This window comes from Fukomys damarensis, unplaced genomic scaffold (assembly GCF_012274545.1).
Source record: "Fukomys damarensis isolate Sample0158 unplaced genomic scaffold, DMR_v1.0_HiC HiC_scaffold_39, whole genome shotgun sequence".
In the NCBI taxonomy this organism is placed as follows: Eukaryota; Metazoa; Chordata; class Mammalia; order Rodentia; family Bathyergidae; genus Fukomys; species Fukomys damarensis.
In genome coordinates this window covers 128141187-128162148 of record NW_022900951.1, presented here as the reverse complement: position 1 = coordinate 128162148, position 20962 = coordinate 128141187, and the positions used below count along the sequence as shown (strand labels likewise).

The 20962-nt window shown below is 37.6% G+C and overlaps 1 protein-coding gene across 5 annotated transcripts in view; it reads left to right on the top strand.

Annotated features, from left to right (window-relative positions):
* The window catches only part of F8 (coagulation factor VIII), a 161949-nt gene that overhangs the window by 106530 nt on the left and 34457 nt on the right, over window positions 1-20962 (top strand). For 3 of the 5 annotated variants that reach the window (XM_033760153.1, XM_010625186.2, XM_033760154.1), the window contains 8 exons: window positions 5463-5616; window positions 8598-8810; window positions 9099-9327; window positions 9515-9697; window positions 11269-11385; window positions 11968-12039; window positions 12998-13083; window positions 16033-16188. In XM_033760153.1, coding sequence (XP_033616044.1) covers window positions 5463-5616; window positions 8598-8810; window positions 9099-9327; window positions 9515-9697; window positions 11269-11385; window positions 11968-12039; window positions 12998-13083; window positions 16033-16188 — 1210 coding nt within the window. Of the gene's footprint in view, window positions 1-5462; window positions 5617-8597; window positions 8811-9098; window positions 9328-9514; window positions 9698-11268; window positions 11386-11967; window positions 12040-12997; window positions 13084-16032; window positions 16189-18383; window positions 18567-20962 lie in introns of those variants that run through there. The other 2 variants (XM_010625187.2, XM_010625189.3) reach the window with 2 other exon arrangements.

Sequence of the window (20962 nt, the reverse complement as noted above, 5' to 3'; positions counted from 1 at the left end):
GTGCTGGGATTACAGGCATGTGCCTAAAGAGTTTATCAGTCTTGTTTATCTTTTCAAAGAACTAGCACTTTGATTTATTGATTGCATTGTTCTTTTAGTCTCTATCTCATTAATTTCAGCTCTGATTTTATTATATATTTCCTTCTATTACTTTGGGGCTTGGTTTGTTTTTGTTTTTGTAAAGCCATGAGATCTCTCATAATTTTTAATGCAGCCATTTAATAGCTGTAAAGTTCTTAGAACTGCTTTCACTATGTTCCACACATTTTAGTATGTTGTGTGTCTTTTGTCATTTGATGCTAAGATTTTAAAAATATGTATTCATTCCTGATTTCTTCAATGACCCGCTGATCAGTCAGGAGTATATTGTTTAATCTCCTTGTGCCTTGTATTTTCATAGTTCCTATAGTTTCTCTTATTGTCCATTTCTAGTTTCATTCCACTACAGTCTGGTAAGACCATAAAATTATTTCATGTTTTGCATTTGTTAAGACTTGATTTATGCCCTAAAATATTATATATTTTGAAGAAGGTTCCATGGGCTGCTGAGAAGAATGTGTGGTCTTGAATTTTTCAATGGAATGTTCTGAACTGTCTATTAAGCACATTTGATATATGGTGTATAGTTTAACTTTAATGTTTATTTGTTGATTTTGGGGAGTCTGGATGATCTATTGTTGAGATATTGAAGTCACTAATATTAGAGTCTAGGTGTCTCCTTATGTTGAGTAATGTTTGCTTTATGAAGCTGGGATCATGCACCAATGTCTAGTGCATATATATATATATATATATATATATATATATATATATATATTAACAATTGTTATATCTTCTTGGCAAGTTGTTTCTTTTACCAATATAGAGTGTCCTTCTTTGTCTCTTCTAATTTTGTCTAGAAATTTCTGTCAGATATGAGCATGGCTACTCCTACTTGCTTTCAGGTTCTGTTTGCATAGAATGGATTCACTGCTGAATTTTACAAGACATTTAGAGAAGAATTACTGCCACTACTCTTTAAACTTTTCAATGAAATTGAAAGGGAAGCAAAACTTCCAAATTCATTCTTGGAAGCAAGCATCACTTTGATTCCCAAACCAGGAAAAGACGCAACTGAAAAAGAGAACTACAGGCCAATATCCTTAATGAATATAGATGCAAAAATCCTTAATAAGATACTAGCAAATAGAATACAGAGGATCATCAAGAAGATCATTCATCCTGACCAAGTCGGATTTATTCCAGGGATGCACGGATGGTTCAACATACATAAGTCAATAAATGTAATACACTATATTAACAGAGTCAAGGACAAAAACCATATGATCATCTCAAAAGATGCAGAAAAAGTATTCAACAAAATTCAGCATAGTGAAAATGGCCATACTTCTAAGCTGCTATACAGATTCAATGCAATCCCGATTGAAATCCCAACAGTATATTTCACAGAACAATCCAAAAATTCATTTGGAACCAGAAGAGACCTAGAACAGTAAAAGCCACTCTAGGCAACAGAGACATGGCAGGGGGTATCATAACCCCCAACTTGGAACTACTACAAAGCTACTGTGATAAAAATAGCATGGTATTGGCAAAGAAACTGACCTGAAGATTGTTGGGGACCCCTGCAGTCAGGTACCAGTACTCACCTGCCCAATGTGCAACACAGGCCTGAGAAAAAGAATACACTAAAGTAGACAGAACTAAGAGAGAGGAAGCAGAGGCCAGGATGACCAATGCTGGTGCAACCAACAAAGGCACTAGACAGTCCCAGGCACTGACTTTTTTTTGGCAATCAACTGGGGAAAAGGCAACATGTGCTTTCTATGGAAATTAATGTAAACAAGGCTCATAGAGGACAAGACAAAGCTTTCTCAAATTAGGAACAGAATAGACAAAATATATGATTGTAATTAGAACACTGTCCTAATCTGAAGGTATTAGTTGTGGGAACTGAATTTGGGCGCGAGTTACTCTGACCTCAGCACAGAGGCATCAGCCAGACTCACTTCTGTAAACAGCCAATTGTGGGGTTCGCTCTTCACAGCCCACTTGGGGATAATCAATATTACAGTTCTCTGCAGAGGATCCATGGAATAGATGAGAAGAAACAAAAACAACTCCAGATGTACTCAGCTACCTCATCTTTGACAAAGGAGCCAACCATCCTCACTGGAGGAAAGATTGCCTCTTCAATAAATTGCGTTGCAATTCCTGAGTGTAGAAACTCTTTGTGCTTCCTTATAATTTAGGAGAGAACAGTTTAAGCCACTCAGGTATGAAATTTTTTCAGATGCTAAAATCCCTCTAGCAGAGATGTTTTAACATTATATTTTCAGAGATTTCGGTGCTGAAGGGCCAAATGTTTCTGGGCATTTTGGGCCAGTTGTTAATGTTAAACCATTACTTAGGCATTCACCAATAGTTTACAAATTTTCTTTAGGGGAGTATCTCAATTATGGAAAGTATTATAAGCCATGATCATAGACATCTATTAGACATTTAAGAGATGCTCTTAAACATTTATTGGATTCTCTCAGTATGCATTACACATAATCAATCAGCAGGTTTCTTGAATAAGAAGGTCTGTTAGTTAACCAGCATGGTTTTTTTTTTCTCATCGAGTTTATTGGTACATTTTAGGTATACAGTACAGTTATATTCATCATTGGGATCTTGTACCTCTACATGACAGGTCTTGGTTCTCATTTTTCCCCTTGTCCCTGCCCTCCCTTCACCCCCTCCTTCCCTCCCCATTTACAAACACTTTATTTCCATTTTTTCATTCTCTCCCATTTTTTTCTTTTCCCTTATTTCCTTTCCCCTACCCGTCCCACTTTTCCTACACCTTTAGCCCTTTTCTTCCTATTTCACATTAACCAGCATGTTTTGATTACCCGCTGTGTGTAAACTGCTGTTAAGTACCAGGGATGCTTTCACTCTTTGTCTGTTACTCAAACAGCTTATTTCATTGTAGTCGTGGTTGACATGAAGTGGTAAAATATCTAACATGCCGAAGCACTCCTGCTAGTTAATGCCTGGAAGAAGTCACTGGCGTATTCCAAATTCTCCTTTGATCTTGTTGTGTACAGTCTCCCTGGTAGAGCCCCCATCTGCTTATGAAGAGCCCTTTTGTTTTTTAAACTCTAGAGACCCATTTCACTGTGGATGACAGTGCAGAGAAAGCCTCCACATTTTCAGTTCTTAGTTTAGTCCTCTGTCATTGCCTTCTTGTTACTGAGCAGAGTATAAGGTGTGCCATATCAAAACCAGCTGCTACTGTATCCTTTTGATATGTCAGTACCCTTCAATGTGGCCTAGCTGATGTCTGATAAGTATTGTCAGTGTGCAAAATGCTTTACTCCAGAATGTTTTATTTAGGCAAACCAAGTCTGAAAATCTTAGGAACACAACTCTCTTTGTGGGTTGGTGTTAACTATAATCATTGTTGCCCACAGCCATGGAATTTTCACCTCCAGTTATCCACATGGTGTGTATTATTCTTTGAACTCTTTAGAATAAGTTTTTGTGAAAAAAAGGACTGTGAAATCAAAACAACTAGGCACTTGTGTGTGTACTAGATAGATTCTCTCAGTATTGTGATTTTGTATAGGATATTTGTTGTTGTTGTTATTTTGTTTTTTGAGACAGGGTCTCACTATGTAGTGGAGACTGACCTGGAACTCACTATGTAGCCCGGGCTGGTCTCGAACTCACAGCGATCCTCCTGCCTCAGCCTCCCGAGTGCTGGGATTACAGGCGTGCGCCACCACGCCCCGCTTTTTTTTTTAACATTCTTTTTTTTTTCTTTTTATTGAGTTTATTGGTACAATCTTGGTATACAATACAGTTACATTCATTATTGGGATCCTGTACCTTTACATAATGTCTTGATTCTCATTTTTTCCCCTTGTCCCTGCCCTCCATTCACCCGCTCCTCCCCTCCTCATTTGCAAACACTTTATTTCCATTTTATCAGTTTCTCATATTGCTTTCCTCTCCCTTATTACCTTTCCCCCACCCTTCCCACTTTCCCTACACCTTTAGCCCTTTACTTCCTATTTCACATTATTAATTATCTCATTAGGATCCTGTACAGGATATTTTTAATGACAGCATTCACAAAATGTCTTACGTTTTAAAAAGTATCTTATGCCTGTTACTTGATTGCCACTGATATAAAAAATATATTAGTGTTTTGTTTATACTAAAGCACAAATGCAAGAGTGCAGTTTATAAAATCTAGAAGGTAGAAGAATGACTGTAACCATTCAGTCTTATTAAGATTTTTATACATTGTTGCCTTTTTAATGTAAACACCCTTAGGTATCATTTAATAGTTTTAAAATATTGTGGTTTAGTACAGTTGATATCAGGTTATAAATATTATGCCTTTATTTTTGGTTAGAAGAAAAATTATTTTTAGCCTAGATCTAACCATTTTCATACTTTTAACTGAGACAGATTCAAAGAAATATCAAGTGCTATGCATTGAAACCTGTTTTTAAATGTTAAATGGCAATATGTATATTAATGTAAAACAATGTTCATTTACTCAGATTTTTAGTTTTTACTGCCTGATATGTCCATGTAAGAAGCCAATTTTTGTGTATTGTTACAACTTCAGGTTATTTATATTTGATGTTTTATAAAACTCAAATTAATGAATGGTACTATGGACCAAATAAATGGCATCTAATTGTTTAAAAATATTTTATGCATTAAAATAGACATAAATATGAAATAAACAGTGCCAATATTCATGATAAAGTGAGAAATGGTTAATATTTGGTTTCATTTGTTCTACTCAAAGCTTTTAAGGGCACCCTGCTACTTTTCCTTTTGTTTCCTGATATTTTTCAAAATTGTTTAATTTTTTTTTTTTTTTTTTTGATACCAGGGCTCAAACTCAGGTCCTTGTGCTTGCAAGGCAGCTGGTGGCAAAAATTGTTTAATTCTTGAATTATCATTTATTTAAGATGAATATAGAATCTAAAAGTGATTGATTTTGTTTATGAAATGTGTAATTTGCAAGTCAAAAATATTTTATTTTTTTAAATGGAAGTAAATTTATTTGTCTTAAGTTAAATCATTTTCAGTCTTCCTGGATACCTTAGTTATAACTGTCAGTGTTGCACTGGTCAGTATGTGGAAACGCATTGTTCTGCCTCGCTACTTACCTTTACTTGAAGTGAATTTAACGATGAGGAATTTATTAAAAATGTGTTTCTTTTTATGTTATAAGCAGTTGTACATGTAACTGATTTGTTAAAACACGCACTACATGTCCACAAATGACATTGTGACGAAGAAAATCCTGCTTTCTCTCCTCCCTCGCCATTGCACTTGGAACCCATCATCAGTTCCACTCGATGGATTACAAATACAGGGACGGCAAAGATGTGGGGGTTTTCACTCAGCTGGTTCATCAGGGCATTGCTTTTGCTCTGCTTTGTCTCCAGGGGTCCGAGTGGCAGTGCCTATCAGTTCAAGAAAGTAGTTTTCCAGGAATTTACTGATGGTTCTTTCACTCAACCTTTATACCGTGGAGAACTAAATGAACACTTGGGACTCTTGGGGCCATACATAAGAGCAGAAGTTGAAGACAATATTGTGGTGAGTTAAGAACAAAGAAATTACAAGACAATTAATTTTGCATGTTTATTTTGTTTCTGATTATAAAACAATTATTCTTACTTTTGAATTGTCCTGGGTGGCACCAGGAGTGAGCGAAACTCAGGACCTTAAGCATGTGAAGCACGTATACTCTACCACTGAACTATGCACCCAACCCATTTGATTTTTTATTTTGAGGTAGGATCTAGCTAAGCCTCTGGTCAGACTGGGATCACATTTGTGATCCTCTCACCCCAGTTCTCAAGTGCTAGGATTGCACATGGCCACCACCACACTGAGCTGAGACATTTTAAAGTGTAGAAAAATAAAGAAGTTGAAAAATAATATCTTAATTATCATTTATTACATTTTTCCTTTATATGTTTCTCTTTATATGTTTGAAATTGCATATGTAATTGTTCCTTAGTTTTTGAATACTGCCAGGGAATAAGCATTTCTTATGTCATCAAAAACAATTCCTGGATGGGCATGGTGGTGTACTACTGTAATCCCAGCACTTGGGAGGCTGAGGCAGGAGGATCACTGAAAGTTTGAGGCCAGCCTGGGTAACATAGTGAGTTCAAGGCCAGCCTGAACTAAATAGTGAGACCCTGTCTCAAGCAAACAAACAAAAAACATTTCCTCAGTAGGAATGACTGCGTAATTGTCTGTTCTGTGAATTTATGGAAGTGCAGTTTACATAATCACTTATTTTGAACAACTTTTTACACACTTTTTTTTCACTATATAAATAATTCTTTAGTCACAGTTGTTTACCCAGGATAAAGTTCCAGAAGTGCAAAGCACCTAAATAGTTTAAGATTTTTTGTTACGAATTATCAGTGTCTTTTGAAAGAAAGTTTGACTTTCTGGGTTTTTTAATTAATTGATTTTATTGGTACATAACAATCACATTCAGCAAAGGGAGTTTGTACCTGTACGTGATATAGCTTGATTCCTCTTTTTCTCCCATTCTCAACTTCCCCTTCCCCTTTATTTACAAAAGCTTTGTTTCCAATTTTTCTTTTTTTCTATTTTTCCTCTTGCCTTCACCCCCTTCCACAGTTTCCCTTTCCTTTTGAACAGTTTATTCCTGTTTCATATTATCTATTCTACATTTTGGTCCTTATTTACCCTTTCACTTTCTCACACTAGAGAGAAAATGTTTTTTGTTTGTTTGTTTGTTTTTGGTTTTTGTTTTTTGAGACAGGGTCTCACTATGTAGTTGAGACTGACCTGGAATTCACTATGTAGCCCAGGCTGGTCTCGAACTCACAGCGATCCTCCTGCCTCAGCCTCCCGAGTGCTGGGATGACAGGCCTGCGCCACCACACCCGGCTAGAGAGACAATGTGATATTTACATGTGTGCCCAATTTATTTCACTTAAGAGTATAGTCTCAAGTTGCATCCTTTTAGCTATAAATGTCTCATTTATCTTTCTGTATGGCTGAGTAGTATTCCATTATATTTTTTAAAACTCACATCTTCTTTATCCAGTCTCCATTTGATGAGCATTTGAGTTGTTTCCAAGTCTTGGCTATTACAAACTGTACCTCTGTGAACATGAGTGCATGTATATCTCTGTGGTATGATTCTTTTAATTCTTTTGGAAAGATACCCAGCAGAGAAATAGCTGGGTCAAATGGGACCTCTAATCCTAATGAATGAATGTCTTTCTTGGAGGGAGTGCTTTTCTTATTAATATGTCCTTGTATAATATCGACTAACCACTCATGATCTTAGTGAAAATGTTTCCAAGTTTATTATATCTTAATTTTTTTCTTCACATCTTTTTAATTTGTGTATATTGATTATCTAGATTAAGAAGTTTCATTTTGGCACATTGTAAATGCACATAAAACATTTTTTACCCCCATTATTCCTTTTGCTCCACCATCCCTCCCTAGTTTCACACTTTTGTGAGTTTTCAATGCATATATATTTTATCATTATTTATGCCCCTCTTCTTAATTTTATATATGAAAGTTTTCTAAATAAAATGGATTTTAATTTTTAGGTAGCACCCCATAAACATTTCCTTTTTGACACTTTCATTGTTTTTGTATTCATAAGAATCCCTTCTTATCCATAGATTTAAAAATCTTACCCATGGTTTCTTTAATGTTCTTTTACATCTTATTTTTACACTTACCTTTTAAATCTATCAATAATACCTGTACATTTGAAGTTATTTTAGTGCACTGTGTGAGATAAACATCAAAGTAGTTTTTCCAAAAATAGTGATTCATTTTCTCAATTTATTATCGATACAAAGAATACCAAAGGGCCTAAAATTATAGGATTGTGGGTAGATATATATAAAATTTGTTTATTTATCTTTGGTACCGGGAATCAAACTCTGATCATTATGCTTGCGAGGCAGGTGGCAGCACCAGTGAGCTAAATTCCCAGTCTGTGGGTACATATTTTTTTATTTGAATTTCATTTTACTTTCCCTATGTTCTTTAAGAAATGTATAATTTTAAGGATCTGAAATAAAAATCTTTTTTTTTTTTTTAACTAGTGATTGAACTCAGGACCTTGGTGGTGGAACCACTGAGCTACATCCCCAGCCCCCACCCACCTTCTTGTTAAGAGATAGCATATATTCAGCCTGGAATTTGTCATGAAATACTTAATATGTCATTATTAACTCCTGGGGTTATAATCTTTTAATACCCCTGCAGTGGCAACTTCCCTCTTACTTTAGAATTACTCTTAAGTATTTAATAATTTTCTCCTTTATAAATGTGAGTTCATGTCTTCAATTTAAAATAAAAAATTCTTCGGAATTTCCTTCATAGATCTTCAAGCTTGGGTTCGAACATCTGCCCTCTGCCCTCCTCCTCCAGGGTGTTACAATTTCGGTTAAAGACAAAAGATAAGCCTTCCTATTAGCGATGTGACCAGTAAGTTTAGGACTTTAATAGCCTAAAAGGTGATTCTTACGTTTGATTTTTTTGTTTGTTTTGCTCTTCAGGTAACTTTCAAAAACCAGGCCTCTCGTCCCTACTCCTTCTATTCAAGCCTCATTTCTTACAATGAAGATCAGAAACAAGAAGCAGAACCTAGAAAAAATTTTGTCAAGCCTAATGAAACCAAAATTTACTTTTGGGAAGTGCAGCAACATATGGCACCCACTAAGGATGAATTTGACTGCAAAGCCTGGGCTTATTTCTCTGATGTTGATCTGGTAAGCAGGCTTCATTGCGTTCACTACTTTCTAGGTTAAAAGAAATGATCTTTGTGTTGTATGCTAGGAATTTTGGTATTTGTCCTAAGCACAATGAAAAGTTTTAGATAGGAATGGTGACATCATATTTGTGTCTTAGAAATATCACTCTGGAGTCTACTGAAAAAGATGAACTGTGCTGTGGGCAGATAGGAAGCAAGTTAGAGTGCCATAAAAGTCAATAATAACCTACTCTGTGTCGTAGGGGAAAGGACTTATGCGAATAGGATTGATGTTCTTTCTCCCTAGGAAAAAGATATGCACGCAGGCTTGATTGGACCCCTTCTGATCTGCCACAGGAATACACTGAGCCCTGCTCATGGGAGACAAGTGACAGTGCAGGAATTTGCTTTGCTTTTCACTATCTTTGATGAGACCAAGAGCTGGTACTTTACTGAAAACATGGAAAGGAATTGCAAGTCACCCTGCAATATCCAAATGGAAGATCCCACTTTTAAAGAGAATTATCGCTTCCATGGTAACATATCCCACACCCAAATATTACTCGTTGTGAAATGTAGTGTGAGCTAGAAACCTATACATTTTATAATTTGCGAGTACATGTGTTCAGTGGAACAGTCAGATGTCAGTATTTTTGGTGAAATAAAAGGGAAAACAACGTCTGCAACAGATTTAACAGCCTCATCTGTGTTCCTCTTCTCCAGCAATCAATGGCTATGTGATGGACACCCTACCTGGCCTAGTAATGGCTCAGGACCAAAGGACTCGATGGTATTTGCTCAGCATGGGCAGCAATGAAAACATCCATTCGATCCATTTCAGTGGACATGTGTTCACTGTACGAAAAAAAGAAGAGTATAAAATGGCAGTTTACAACCTTTATCCAGGTATGAGCTAGTTTGTGCTTTCTTCTTCCTAATGTACTTGTTGAGTATTTACTTTATTTGTATTATTTTGCAATACTGAGGATTAAACCCAGGACCTGAACATTAAGCTCCAACCCTTACCCTTTAAAAAATTCTTATTTCAAGACAGTGTCTCACAAAGTCACTAAGCTGCCTAGGCTAGTCTCAAACCTGTAATCTTCCTGCCTCAGCCTTCAGAGTGCTGAAATCACAGGCGTGCAATAACACCGTCAGCTGAGTATTTACTTTAAATGGTCTAAGTTCTGGGGATGCAATCAGTGAACAAAGAAAGCAAGCTCCCTGCTCTCAGCTAACTTACTTTTTTCAAGAAACTTCATACTACAGAGAGATAAGTTAGCAAATGAACACAATAATTTCAAGTACATAAAATTGCTATAAAGGAAATAGAATAGAATAAATGGATGGTTAAAATTATAGCACTTTCCTAAGAATGCTTTTTCATTTTCCATCTCAAATCCCACATGACATCAGAAATTATCTAAGTGCTTTGGTTACGTATGCAACCAGTATATTGATTAAGCACTGCTAACAATGTAGCTCAAATCAGTTTTATTTTAGTTCTGTGTTGTCTCTAAAACAGGTTTAACAGTGGAGGTAAACATCCCATTTCTTCATAAAAAATCTGAGAAGCCCCACTTCTTTTCTGCTCACTCAAGTAACAAATAGACCTGCAGTCACGTTATTTCACAGGTTACAATTCAAGTCAAAAATTACAATGATCATTTCAAGATAGTAATCAAATTTCTGCACTTTTTAACTTCAATATTCCCTCACCCAACATGAGCGCACATCAGGCTGGAAGTCTGCACTGGGAGGAGTTATGGTTGGGTCCTCTGCTTCTCCACCTTGTGCTTTTTGTGCCTCCTCCTTCCCCCTGCCAGAGGCTGCTTTGAATTCCAGCTCAGCTAGATTAAAAGTAAGGGAATAAGACTGTTCTAACCTACTTAGAACTGCCACTGTTGTTGTAAGGTACCTTGATACTGTCTACACCTAGCAAGTATTTAAAGAGGACTCTTTCTCTTACAGGACATTTTCAGGGGCTCCTCAGAGACTCCTTTTGCGACTGTTCCTCATGAAATCCCCTTTGCCTGCTTGGTTCCACCTTTATTCTGGGTGACCCCTTCTAACTCATTCCTGACCCCTTCAGCATTCGTTCCAGCTTCATCCTCAGACGACCTCACCTGACTCTGTCTCTCTCGGAGCCCACATCTGGTCAATAAGAACTATACCTGCATGCTCTGAAAACCCTTGAGAGTGTAGGCCAGTCCTAATGCAATTGCACTCTCCTGTCTCCATCATCAAAGGAGATGATTTGGTCACTTTGTCTCTCATTGTTCAGGAGGGAGGTGATTAAACTCAATCTCCAGTATCTCCAACAGTAGGGACCACACAGGAAGCGCTTTGGGTTTGAGGAGTTCCAGAGTGGTGGAACTGAATTTGGTACATCTCCTTTGCTATTCTGTGAGAACCATTGTATTTCATGCTCATTTTTTTAGTGAAAAGAAATAAATTTTATTTGGGTCTTTGAAAAGGTGCTTTTGAGACAGTGGAAATGCTATCATCCAGAGCTGGAATTTGGCGAGTAGAATGCCTCATTGGCGAGCACTTGCATGCTGGGATGAGCACCCTTTTCCTGGTGTACAGCAAGCGTGAGTAACACTGTGAGCAGAGACTCACTGCCTATCAGCCTATATCTGCACAGCTTTCCTCCTTCTTGGAATGGTAGGAATGTCAAGAAATAACTACAAATGCATATCAGTATTAAATTCAAAATGAATATTGCAGGTAGAAAACATAGTCCTCCGAGAAGGACAGATACACTGTAAGTTGTGTAGACTTGGAATTTATCCAATAAACTGATGCTAAAAAACAAAAACTTTTCATTTTTAGAACAACAGATTTTGGATTTGAAGTTTAATTCAATTACCAAGGATAACTTACAGATATCACTTGGAAGAGTTTGGGGATTTAGCCTTAGACAAGTAAGATAATTACCACTGGTCTATGTATGGATGCTAGTTTCCTCAGCTGCAAAGTATGAATAGTTCTAACATTTGACTGTTAGAATGAATTAAATACAATAGCACAATAAAATATTTAGTACAGTTCTTGGTACATGTTAAGCACTAAAATATTGGTATTTATTGGTGTTCTCCCATTTTCATTGACTTACATTTAAGAAGCTGAGTTGTGTGCACTTTTAGCCCTGTGTTCCCCCTTTTTGATTTCAGAGTGTCAGATTCCTCTGGGAATGGCTTCTGGACACATTAGAGATTTTCAGATTACAGCTTCAGGACAATATGGTAAATATTATTATTTTTGTTTCAGTAACTAATCCACCTCCATGCTTTTACTAATTCTATTTCATAGATGCATCTAAAATCCATCTCATCCTCTCCATTTCTCGCTGTGACCATCTTAATTCAGGCCACCTTTGTTTCCCTGGGCAATAACTCTGCCTCCTTAAATATCCTCTTTAAATATTGCTCCCTGAAGTCCTTTCTCTTCACTGTAGCAGGAAGCTACGCTTTCCTGTGAGCAGCGACATAAAGCTTGAATAAGACCCACTACCTGTTTTTATATATCTGAGTGAAGAATAGATTTTTCATTTTTTAATTATTTTAAAAAGAATATTTCACGACATGAAAATTATAAAATGCAAACTTTAGTGTCCACAATAAAGTCTTGTATTGGAATATAGCCATGCCCATTCATTTACATCTTATGTATGGCTACAACAGGACTTATGTAACAGAGAGCACATAATCTACCATCATGAAATTATTTGCATTCTGGCCCTTGACAGAAAAGTAATTGCCAACCCCTATTTTAGAGGGGGAACACTCCCCCTTGTAAAAGAGGCTAGAAAGTTATTTTTAACACTAGTACTATTTGGAAGGACTGTATTTTTATTTATTTTAATTTATTTTACCATTTAAAAATTTGTTTTCTGATTTCTCTTCAGTGAACATATGTTGTGTAATAAGTTATATCACTTGGCAGTGCTGGTAACAAATTCTAGTATCAGCTAATTAGAAGTGCTAATTATATCAACAAAATTATTAAATTTTAGAAAATGAGATGTACAATTACAAGCAAAACCTTAGAGAGAAATCAGCACTGCTAAGCTACAAAGCTTTGTATGCTTTTGTCTATGTACTTCACAACTAAGATTAATCTTTCTAAAAAGAATGATAACATTCCCAACTGTCTAGGACCAATCCAGTTGAACATTTTCTCTCTCCTCTTTCTTGGGCAAAGGACAGTGGGCCCCAAAGCTGGCCAGACTTCATTACTCTGGATTGATCAATGCCTGGAGTACCAAAGAACCTTTTTCCTGGATCAAGGTTAGAATTCCTCTTATTCATCTCACAAGCTCAAAGTATTATATATGTCCCTTATACTGTAGTCACTCCTGCCAAACCTCAGTTAACAGACAAAGAAACTGAAAAATAAAATGGTTTATGATTTGTACAAAAACACTCATGAACAAAAGATTCAGGAACATAATTGAGTATACTTGAATACTTTTCTACTATATTGAACTCATCCCCTCCCAAGATTGTGTTTTCTGTTTTTAGATGTCTCCAACTATGTAGGTATCCTTGAGCCCTCCAATACTGTGTATTTTAACACAGAAACAAGTAACTCAATCTACCATGTCACAAGTAAAGAAATTGTAGTTTCTTTTCTAAAACTGAATCTGTCTCCCTCATAAATTCTATACCCCTGGGTAGTAGAAAATGCCTACTTAAATTTAGTCCAATCTGGAAAAGTAAGATAGATTAATATCTGAAATAATGTCTTTTGGTTAACTCAAATTTTTAAAAGGACTCAGTCTTACAGATTTTCTCACTTCCCTATTTCCTTTAGAGCAGCATTGTCCAACAGAAATATAACATGAGCCAAAAACACAAATCACACACGTAACTTTACATTTTCTACTAGGAAAGGATTTGGGGTAGGTAGCTATTCTGGTAAGAAGGCCTGAACAGGCACAAGGGCACTGGGTTGGCACGAAGGGCACTAGGCAACCAAGGCCAAGCAGTCAGCAGCGAGTAATCAACAGGCTGCATGGAGACACATAACTGCATTGTTTGTACATATATACTGTGAAATTCATTTCCACCTTGCTTACTTCCTCCTAGACAAATGTGTCTCCCAGTTACACTGAAATGCATTGCTGGACTCTTTTAAGGTCTAATTATAATGTAGAAGAGATTTGAGAAGATGAAGTAGAAAAACATTCAATTATAGAATGTAAATAGGCTGACAGGGCTTTATTAAATCTGCTAGAAGATACAGTAGTCAGTGATCAAAAAAAGGATATGCTTTCATATAAAAAAGATATATGCTTTTCATATGCTACATAGAAAAAACAGTACAGGTCAAATGACTTTTGTACATGGTGTTTTCAGTTGTTTATTCCACAATACCAACAGGAAAAGTTGTCATCCCTTGGAAATAGCATTTTATATGGAAAAAGATAGTGCTGCAGCTTCTGAAAACATTGTCACTCTATGTCCTTTTATCTTGCCTTATTTATATCTTTCACTTATCACTATTTGATATTAATAAATACAAATATGTTAGTGGTGGTGGTGGTGGTGATGCATCTGTGTGTACGTGGGTGTGCTTCCCCTGCTTAAATGTAAGTTTCATGATGAAAGGGCTTTTTCTGTTTACCGTTGTGCTCTTACTACCTAAAATGGTGCTTGGTATGTAGCAAGTGATCAAAAATAATCTTTAAATGAATGAGTATGTGAATGGAACTTACGGTCAACTCAAGCACATGGCCATTACACGTGAGAGTCATGACCAGTTTAGTTTGTATGTACTGGGCATCTGTGAAAATGTTGTTTGACTTGGGTGTTATGGCAATAACAGATATCCTTGTAAAGTTTACATGGTTCTCACCCTCTTTAAGAACGGACCATTCCTTACCACTCTGCCATTATTCACTCATTCATTCCACATTTACTGCACTTTAACATTATATCAGATTCCATGTTAGGTTCTGAGGGCAGAGAGAATATAACAGCTAACATTGAGTGTTTATTATGTGCCAGTCACACTGAATTCGGCACATTACATGTATAAACATTTTAATCACTTGAGTTAAGCATTAATATTATCTCTATTTCACAGATAAGCAAATTGATAAAGAAAAGTTGAGTGACTCAAACAGGTTCACTGCTTTATGGATCTCAGTCTAAGAAGGAAGGCAGACAAGCAAAGCAACCTTAATAATATGGTATAATAATTTGCTAGGATGAAGTTAGATACAACATGAAGTGGATAAATAAAGCAGCACTAAATTTATCTGTGTGACTCAGGAGAAGCTAAGCAGGAGAAATCATTGCTGCACTGTAGTGAAGAGGGAAAGGGGACATCACCAGAACCCTTGCAGTAGGTCCTGGTCTCCTGTGAGCCAGGATAGCACAAGGCAAATCAATGAATAAAGACAGCTGAGCTTTGGCCTGATCCAAGCTGATCTGGGCAGCAAAGATGATAAGAGCCTGAGCTTGCCACAGCTTGCCACACCTTTATTGGATTTATTAGGAGTAACAGATGACTCAGAGGTTGGCAATAATCCTAGGTCGATAAGGAACTTACGTTGATTAGGAATTTGTTCGTCCACAGGTGAAACCTTTCCCTTACTACTCGGTTCTCGAGGAACCAGAATGTCTTCAGCTGATGTAGTCCTACCCTGGAGTGTCACAGCATCATGGGACCTTTGAGTTTTTGGCTGTGATTGGAGGCAAAAATGGAGTTATGCCTCAACTTGCTATAGCTGGCCTGTAGGCGGGAAAACTAGGCCTAATCATAATTTAATTGTGCAATGATTTTCCCCCAAAATTTTATAGAATTGCTCCGACACTGAACTGACACTTCTAGAAGGTAGAGCAGTTCATTGCTGATCACAATGTAGGGAGAGGGGAGCAAGTTGACTTTAGCTTGGCTGACACTAAGGTGTGAGTAAAGAAAGCATTAGGTTATGTGTGTCTATATGTGCAGTACAATGGATATGTGTGTAGAGAAAATGGGTCAATGATGTGACAGTGATCTGGTCTTCCAGCAAGCAGGGATCTCGATATGTGCCCTTTCCACTCATTCCCAACATTTGCTCCATAGCTCCACACATAATGTCCACATTTCAACATTGTTGTCTGCACATCCAAGGTCACAATGGGCACATCTGTTGCAATATATTCTTCCTAAGCCAATAATTAATGTCAGCAGGTAATACATACATTTAAACATCGATTCAAATAAAGTGTTGTTTTAATTGGTAGGTGGATCTGTTGACACCAATGATCATTCACGGAATCAAAACCCAGGGTGCCCGTCAGAAGTTCTCCAGCCTCTATATTTCTCAATTTATCATCATGTATAGTCTTGATGGGAAGAAGTGGCTGACCTATCGTGGGAATTCCACTGGGACCTTAATGGTATGTAAGCAGCCTTTTCAAGACAATGCATTAATACTTTAAAGACCTTTGACATAAGGGCCAGGGATTTAGCTCAGTGGTTCCGCCGCCTGCTTCTCAAGAGCAAGGTCTCAAGTTCAATCCCCGGTACCAAAAACAAAAACAAAATAAAACAAACCTTTCACAGATTTCATATATGGAACAAACTGTCTTAGATTCTACACACTTAACTGCAAAAAGGTATTTTCTACCTATAGGTAATAACGATTATGGATATATGAAAAAAGTGTAGTAGTATCAAGATTCTTATAGATGATAGAAGTGAAGAGATGTTCTATTATTGAATGTCTAGGAGTCAGTAAATTTTTAAAAACCTTGATCAAAACCATGAATGCAGATAAAGATTTTTAAAAGATAAATGAAAAGAGTTAGGTGAAACCATGGGAATTGACTCATTCTCTAGGGGTGAGTTCAAGACCCTTTCTTAAATAGGCAGGCTTAACATTTTAGCATCATTGTCTACACTCCTCTCATATTTATGCCCCTGCTTCACAAATCTGTTCAGTTCTTCCTTTGTGTGGCCCTTTTGTGTCTTCCTTCTGAAAATAGTTCTAGAAAACTTCGATTTTTTTCCATGGAACTATTGCTTTACAATCTTTTAATGTAGTAATCACATATCTAATGCAAGTTAGAAAGCAAGCTTACTTGAGCTTTGTGCTTTATTTGGTGGTAGATGCTTGACTGTGTTTTCCATTCTTTTTCTGATTATTGGGTTCTCACTTTCTGTTATATTAATTGCTGTAAATGTGTGTAAATGCCTGCAGTAGATCTGTATATCTCTTCTCATGTCACATATCTATATCTGTGTACATACATATATCTCTATCCTTTTTAGCCTTTGATTAGAGTTAGGAAATATTTGTCTATTCTACTGGTTCTTCAAAACATCGACTCCCAATTTTTGAAATGAAGCCTAATTTTGAAAGAAATGTTCTTTACATTAATTTGTATAATTAATTTGTTTGCATCTTTAAAAAAATCTTTCATTTTCTTTTGGTTTATTCATTCTCCTAGAATCTAGACTTGAGGGTCTAGTTCATTTATTTTCAATCTTTCTTTTACATTGAGAAGGATAATCAACCACTCTTATGAGGTTCATTCTTTTAACAAAAAGTTATTGAGCAACTATTATGTTCTGTATTCTAATACAAGGGTTGAAAAACTATAGCCCATTGATTTGTTCTACAAGCTAACTTTGCATGAGCTGCAAGTTGAAATGGTCTTTACATATTTACAGGTTTGCAAAAACAGAGATCATGCCACAGAGACCATTTGTGGCCTAAAGACTAATATAACTCTGGTCTTTTACAGAACAAAGTTTGTGGACTGCTGGTCCAGTGTAATGGCAGAACAGATGCCTAGGCAATTAACATTAATCCTTGTGTACAAGAACCCTTCAATCTCAAAACTTGCCTGATTTACTAATTTCAGTCTTGAACATCTTCCTCCATTTTATGGTTCTCGAGTATCTTTATACCTTTGAACCAGTTATATGTGAAATAGATTCATAAGCAACACTTGTCCTTATAGGAGCATCTAATAAGGGGAGAGGGAACCCCAACCCTCTTAAGGATGACTGCTTCACTGCCACTATTTTCAATAGTTTGCAGTATTTTAGTGTAAATTTTGAACTGTCTAGATAAGGATCTTTTCCCTTGGTTTTCAAATTAGAAAACAGAACAACCATGTTCATGCTTTAAAATAGTCCTCTTTGGCATATTAGAAATCAGTGTTGCCTGGTGTGGTGGTGCACACCTATAATCCCAGCACTCTGGAGGCTGAGGCAGGAGGATCATCACAAATTCGAGGCCATCCAGGGCTACATAATGAGTTCAAGTTCAGCCTGAACTACACAGCAAGACCCTGTCTCAAAACAAACAAACAAACAAACAAATCAGTGTTTATCTTTATATTAGGGATAAGTGAACTCCTGAGCTGCTGCAACTTGACCATGACCCAGCTTTTCCTGAGATACATAGAGAGGCAATGGCAGGCCCCTTCCTCTTTCCATCGAGCAGGGAGCAGGCCACAATGGCAGCAGGGTGCAGCTCTGGCCAAGATTAAGGCTCAGGACCTTCCCTCCAGCAAAGGAACTCCTTTCCAAGATCGGAGTTGTCCGCAATTCCATCGCCTGTGTCCTTACCTTTATTAACCAGATGAAGAAAAAAAACCTCAGGAAATTCTACAAGAGCAAGAAGTACAAGCCCCTGGACCTGCTGCCAAAGAAGATGCGAGCCTTCGCTGTGGGCTCAGCAAGCAGGAAAAGCTGAAGACCAAGAAGCAGCAGCACAAGGAGCGACTGTACCTCTGCACAAGTTCCTGGTCCGGGCCTGAGCAGCAAGGAGGAAACAATAAAACTCAAACTCTGAAAAAAAGAGTCAATGGCAAACGGGAAATAAGGAGCTTTAGTGTTTCCTAGAATTATGCGTATATAACCTCCTGGTTTTCCGTCCCTCTATCTCCTCAGTGCAATGAGTTTAGACCAGAGGACTACAGGCTTTTCCATAAGCACCAATTAAAGACATCACTAATCATGCTTCATAACCATTAAACAGTCATGTTAAAAAGAACAACAACAACAACAAAAAAAAACAGTGCCCAGTTCTATAGCCAGGGCTGAGAAAGAGTATACTGGAAAAAAGCCCGAAGCAAAGGAGCACACAGCTTTACCACTTTTGTAATCAGTTGAATGAGCCTTTGAGGACCCCATTAGGAAACTCACTGACATCGAAATGAGTAGAATGGTATGGCTGCATCTGCCATATGTGGGCCTCCCCTGTATTTCCCAGTACTTCCACGCTGTTGAAGTGGAAGCAAAAACAAAACAAAACAAACAAACAAACCTGGAGTTACAGCTATTCTGAGGCACCTAACTCATAGTAACACCCTACACCTATCCCCCTAGAAAGAAAAAAAAATCCACCCAAATATTGTCCTTAAATATCAGCCCAAAGAATTCTGCAGATAACTTCAACCTAAGTAAAGGATGCATATGCCTAAAGTTGAATGTTTGAGAAAAAGGTTATATTTCAAAGAGTTTGTATTATTACCCTGAATAGTGTAAAAAAATAATAACTACATAAATAAGAAAAGAGCCAGGTAAGACGATGCATGTCTGTAATCCCAGCTATTCAGGAGGCTGAAACAGGAGGATCACAAGTTCATAGCCAACCGTAGCAACTTCACGAGACCTTGTTTCAACATTTAAAAAGGCTGGGGATGTACCCAGTAGTACAAGAGGTACCTGTTGTTTGGGAGGTCCTGGGTTTGATTCACAGTACAGTACTGACAAACAAACAAAAAAATCAAAGCTGGTTTCCTTGTTAAATATGGACCAGAAAGCTTTGAAGTGGTGCTTCCTTTATTTTTATTAACATTACATTTATTACTTGTACATATTAATGAATTTCACTGTAACATTTCAGCATATGCACAGTATTTGACACTGGAAGGATAGCCTGCTTTTCAGAAACAAGGATACTGCCTTGTATGTACAGTACATGATCCTACAATACAAAAGAGCCACACTACATACGGGTGTTAAATAAAAGTTGGAGCAAGACCCTTTACAGATAAAAGCTGCAATGTAGATTACATATACCTGTCAGAAAGCAACCAAACCTGTGACTTCCAATTCAGCTAGGTAACACTACCACTCAACTGTTGAGTTGGACATATGTGTCTTACATTAATCCCAGCAAGGGCCTGGTGTGGGCCTCCGCTATAGTCATTCTTTACCCAGCATGACCTGCATGCCAGAGATACTATAGATATCCCTGATTCAGCTTCTTGCCTCCTGACAAGATAGTCACAAGTTACAGATAAGGTAAATCTCAACCCTAAATCAGGAATGAGTTTCCTGATACCATACCTTCATCAGTGATTTAGCGCTGTGTAGCAAAAAGATTATAAGGCATAACATGATTCCCCTGTGTGGAAATGAAACACTGGAGAAAGTGATCATTGGGACACAGAAATGCGCTAAGAAAGTAACAGTGAAATCATACTGCTTACATACTCTGAGCGCTGCAAAGGCAGGTGCTCACCAAGAAACAATGGAGCAAGAATACAAAGATGAAAAGTATTCTCATTTTTAATACTGCAGTTTTTGGAAGATAGCCATATCCTTTACTTTCATTCTATCGTAACTGAAGGTTTTTGTCTCCCATTAACATGGAAATGAGATTTTGGGAGGTAACATCCACTCAGTTAAATTCCTGAGGCAGCAATTGGAATTGTAGAAAATGAAAGAACCAGGATTGACATCTTTTATTTCTCCCTTATATGGAAAGGTAATATGCAAAACTGGAAAGACAAGACATGACAGATGGCCATTTGGTTAACATGATCTGTCAGACCCCCTGTCCTGCAGGGGAGATGGTTTCCTGCACAACAAGGTGAAGGAGGTGGTTCTGCTCAGCGGTCAACAGAGGCCACATCTCCACCTGCAGCGACTTGACGGCTTCCGTGTCCTTCTCATGAGTAGCCATGACCAAGGACTGAAGCAGCAGAAAGAGCTCCTCCGGGAGCTGGCCGCAGCTCTCCTGCCCGTGGCTGTCGACAGTCTCCCAGGAGTACTTCTCCAGGGTCTGGGCGTGCTCCGGTAGCAGCTTGGCGGGTGGTGGCTGCAGCAACAGGAGGAGCAGCACGCGGGACACCTCGCAGCGGATGAGCACGTCGGAAAAGGCTCCCAGCGTGGCCTGAGAGGGCCCAGGGGCAGCCCCAGCGACAGCAG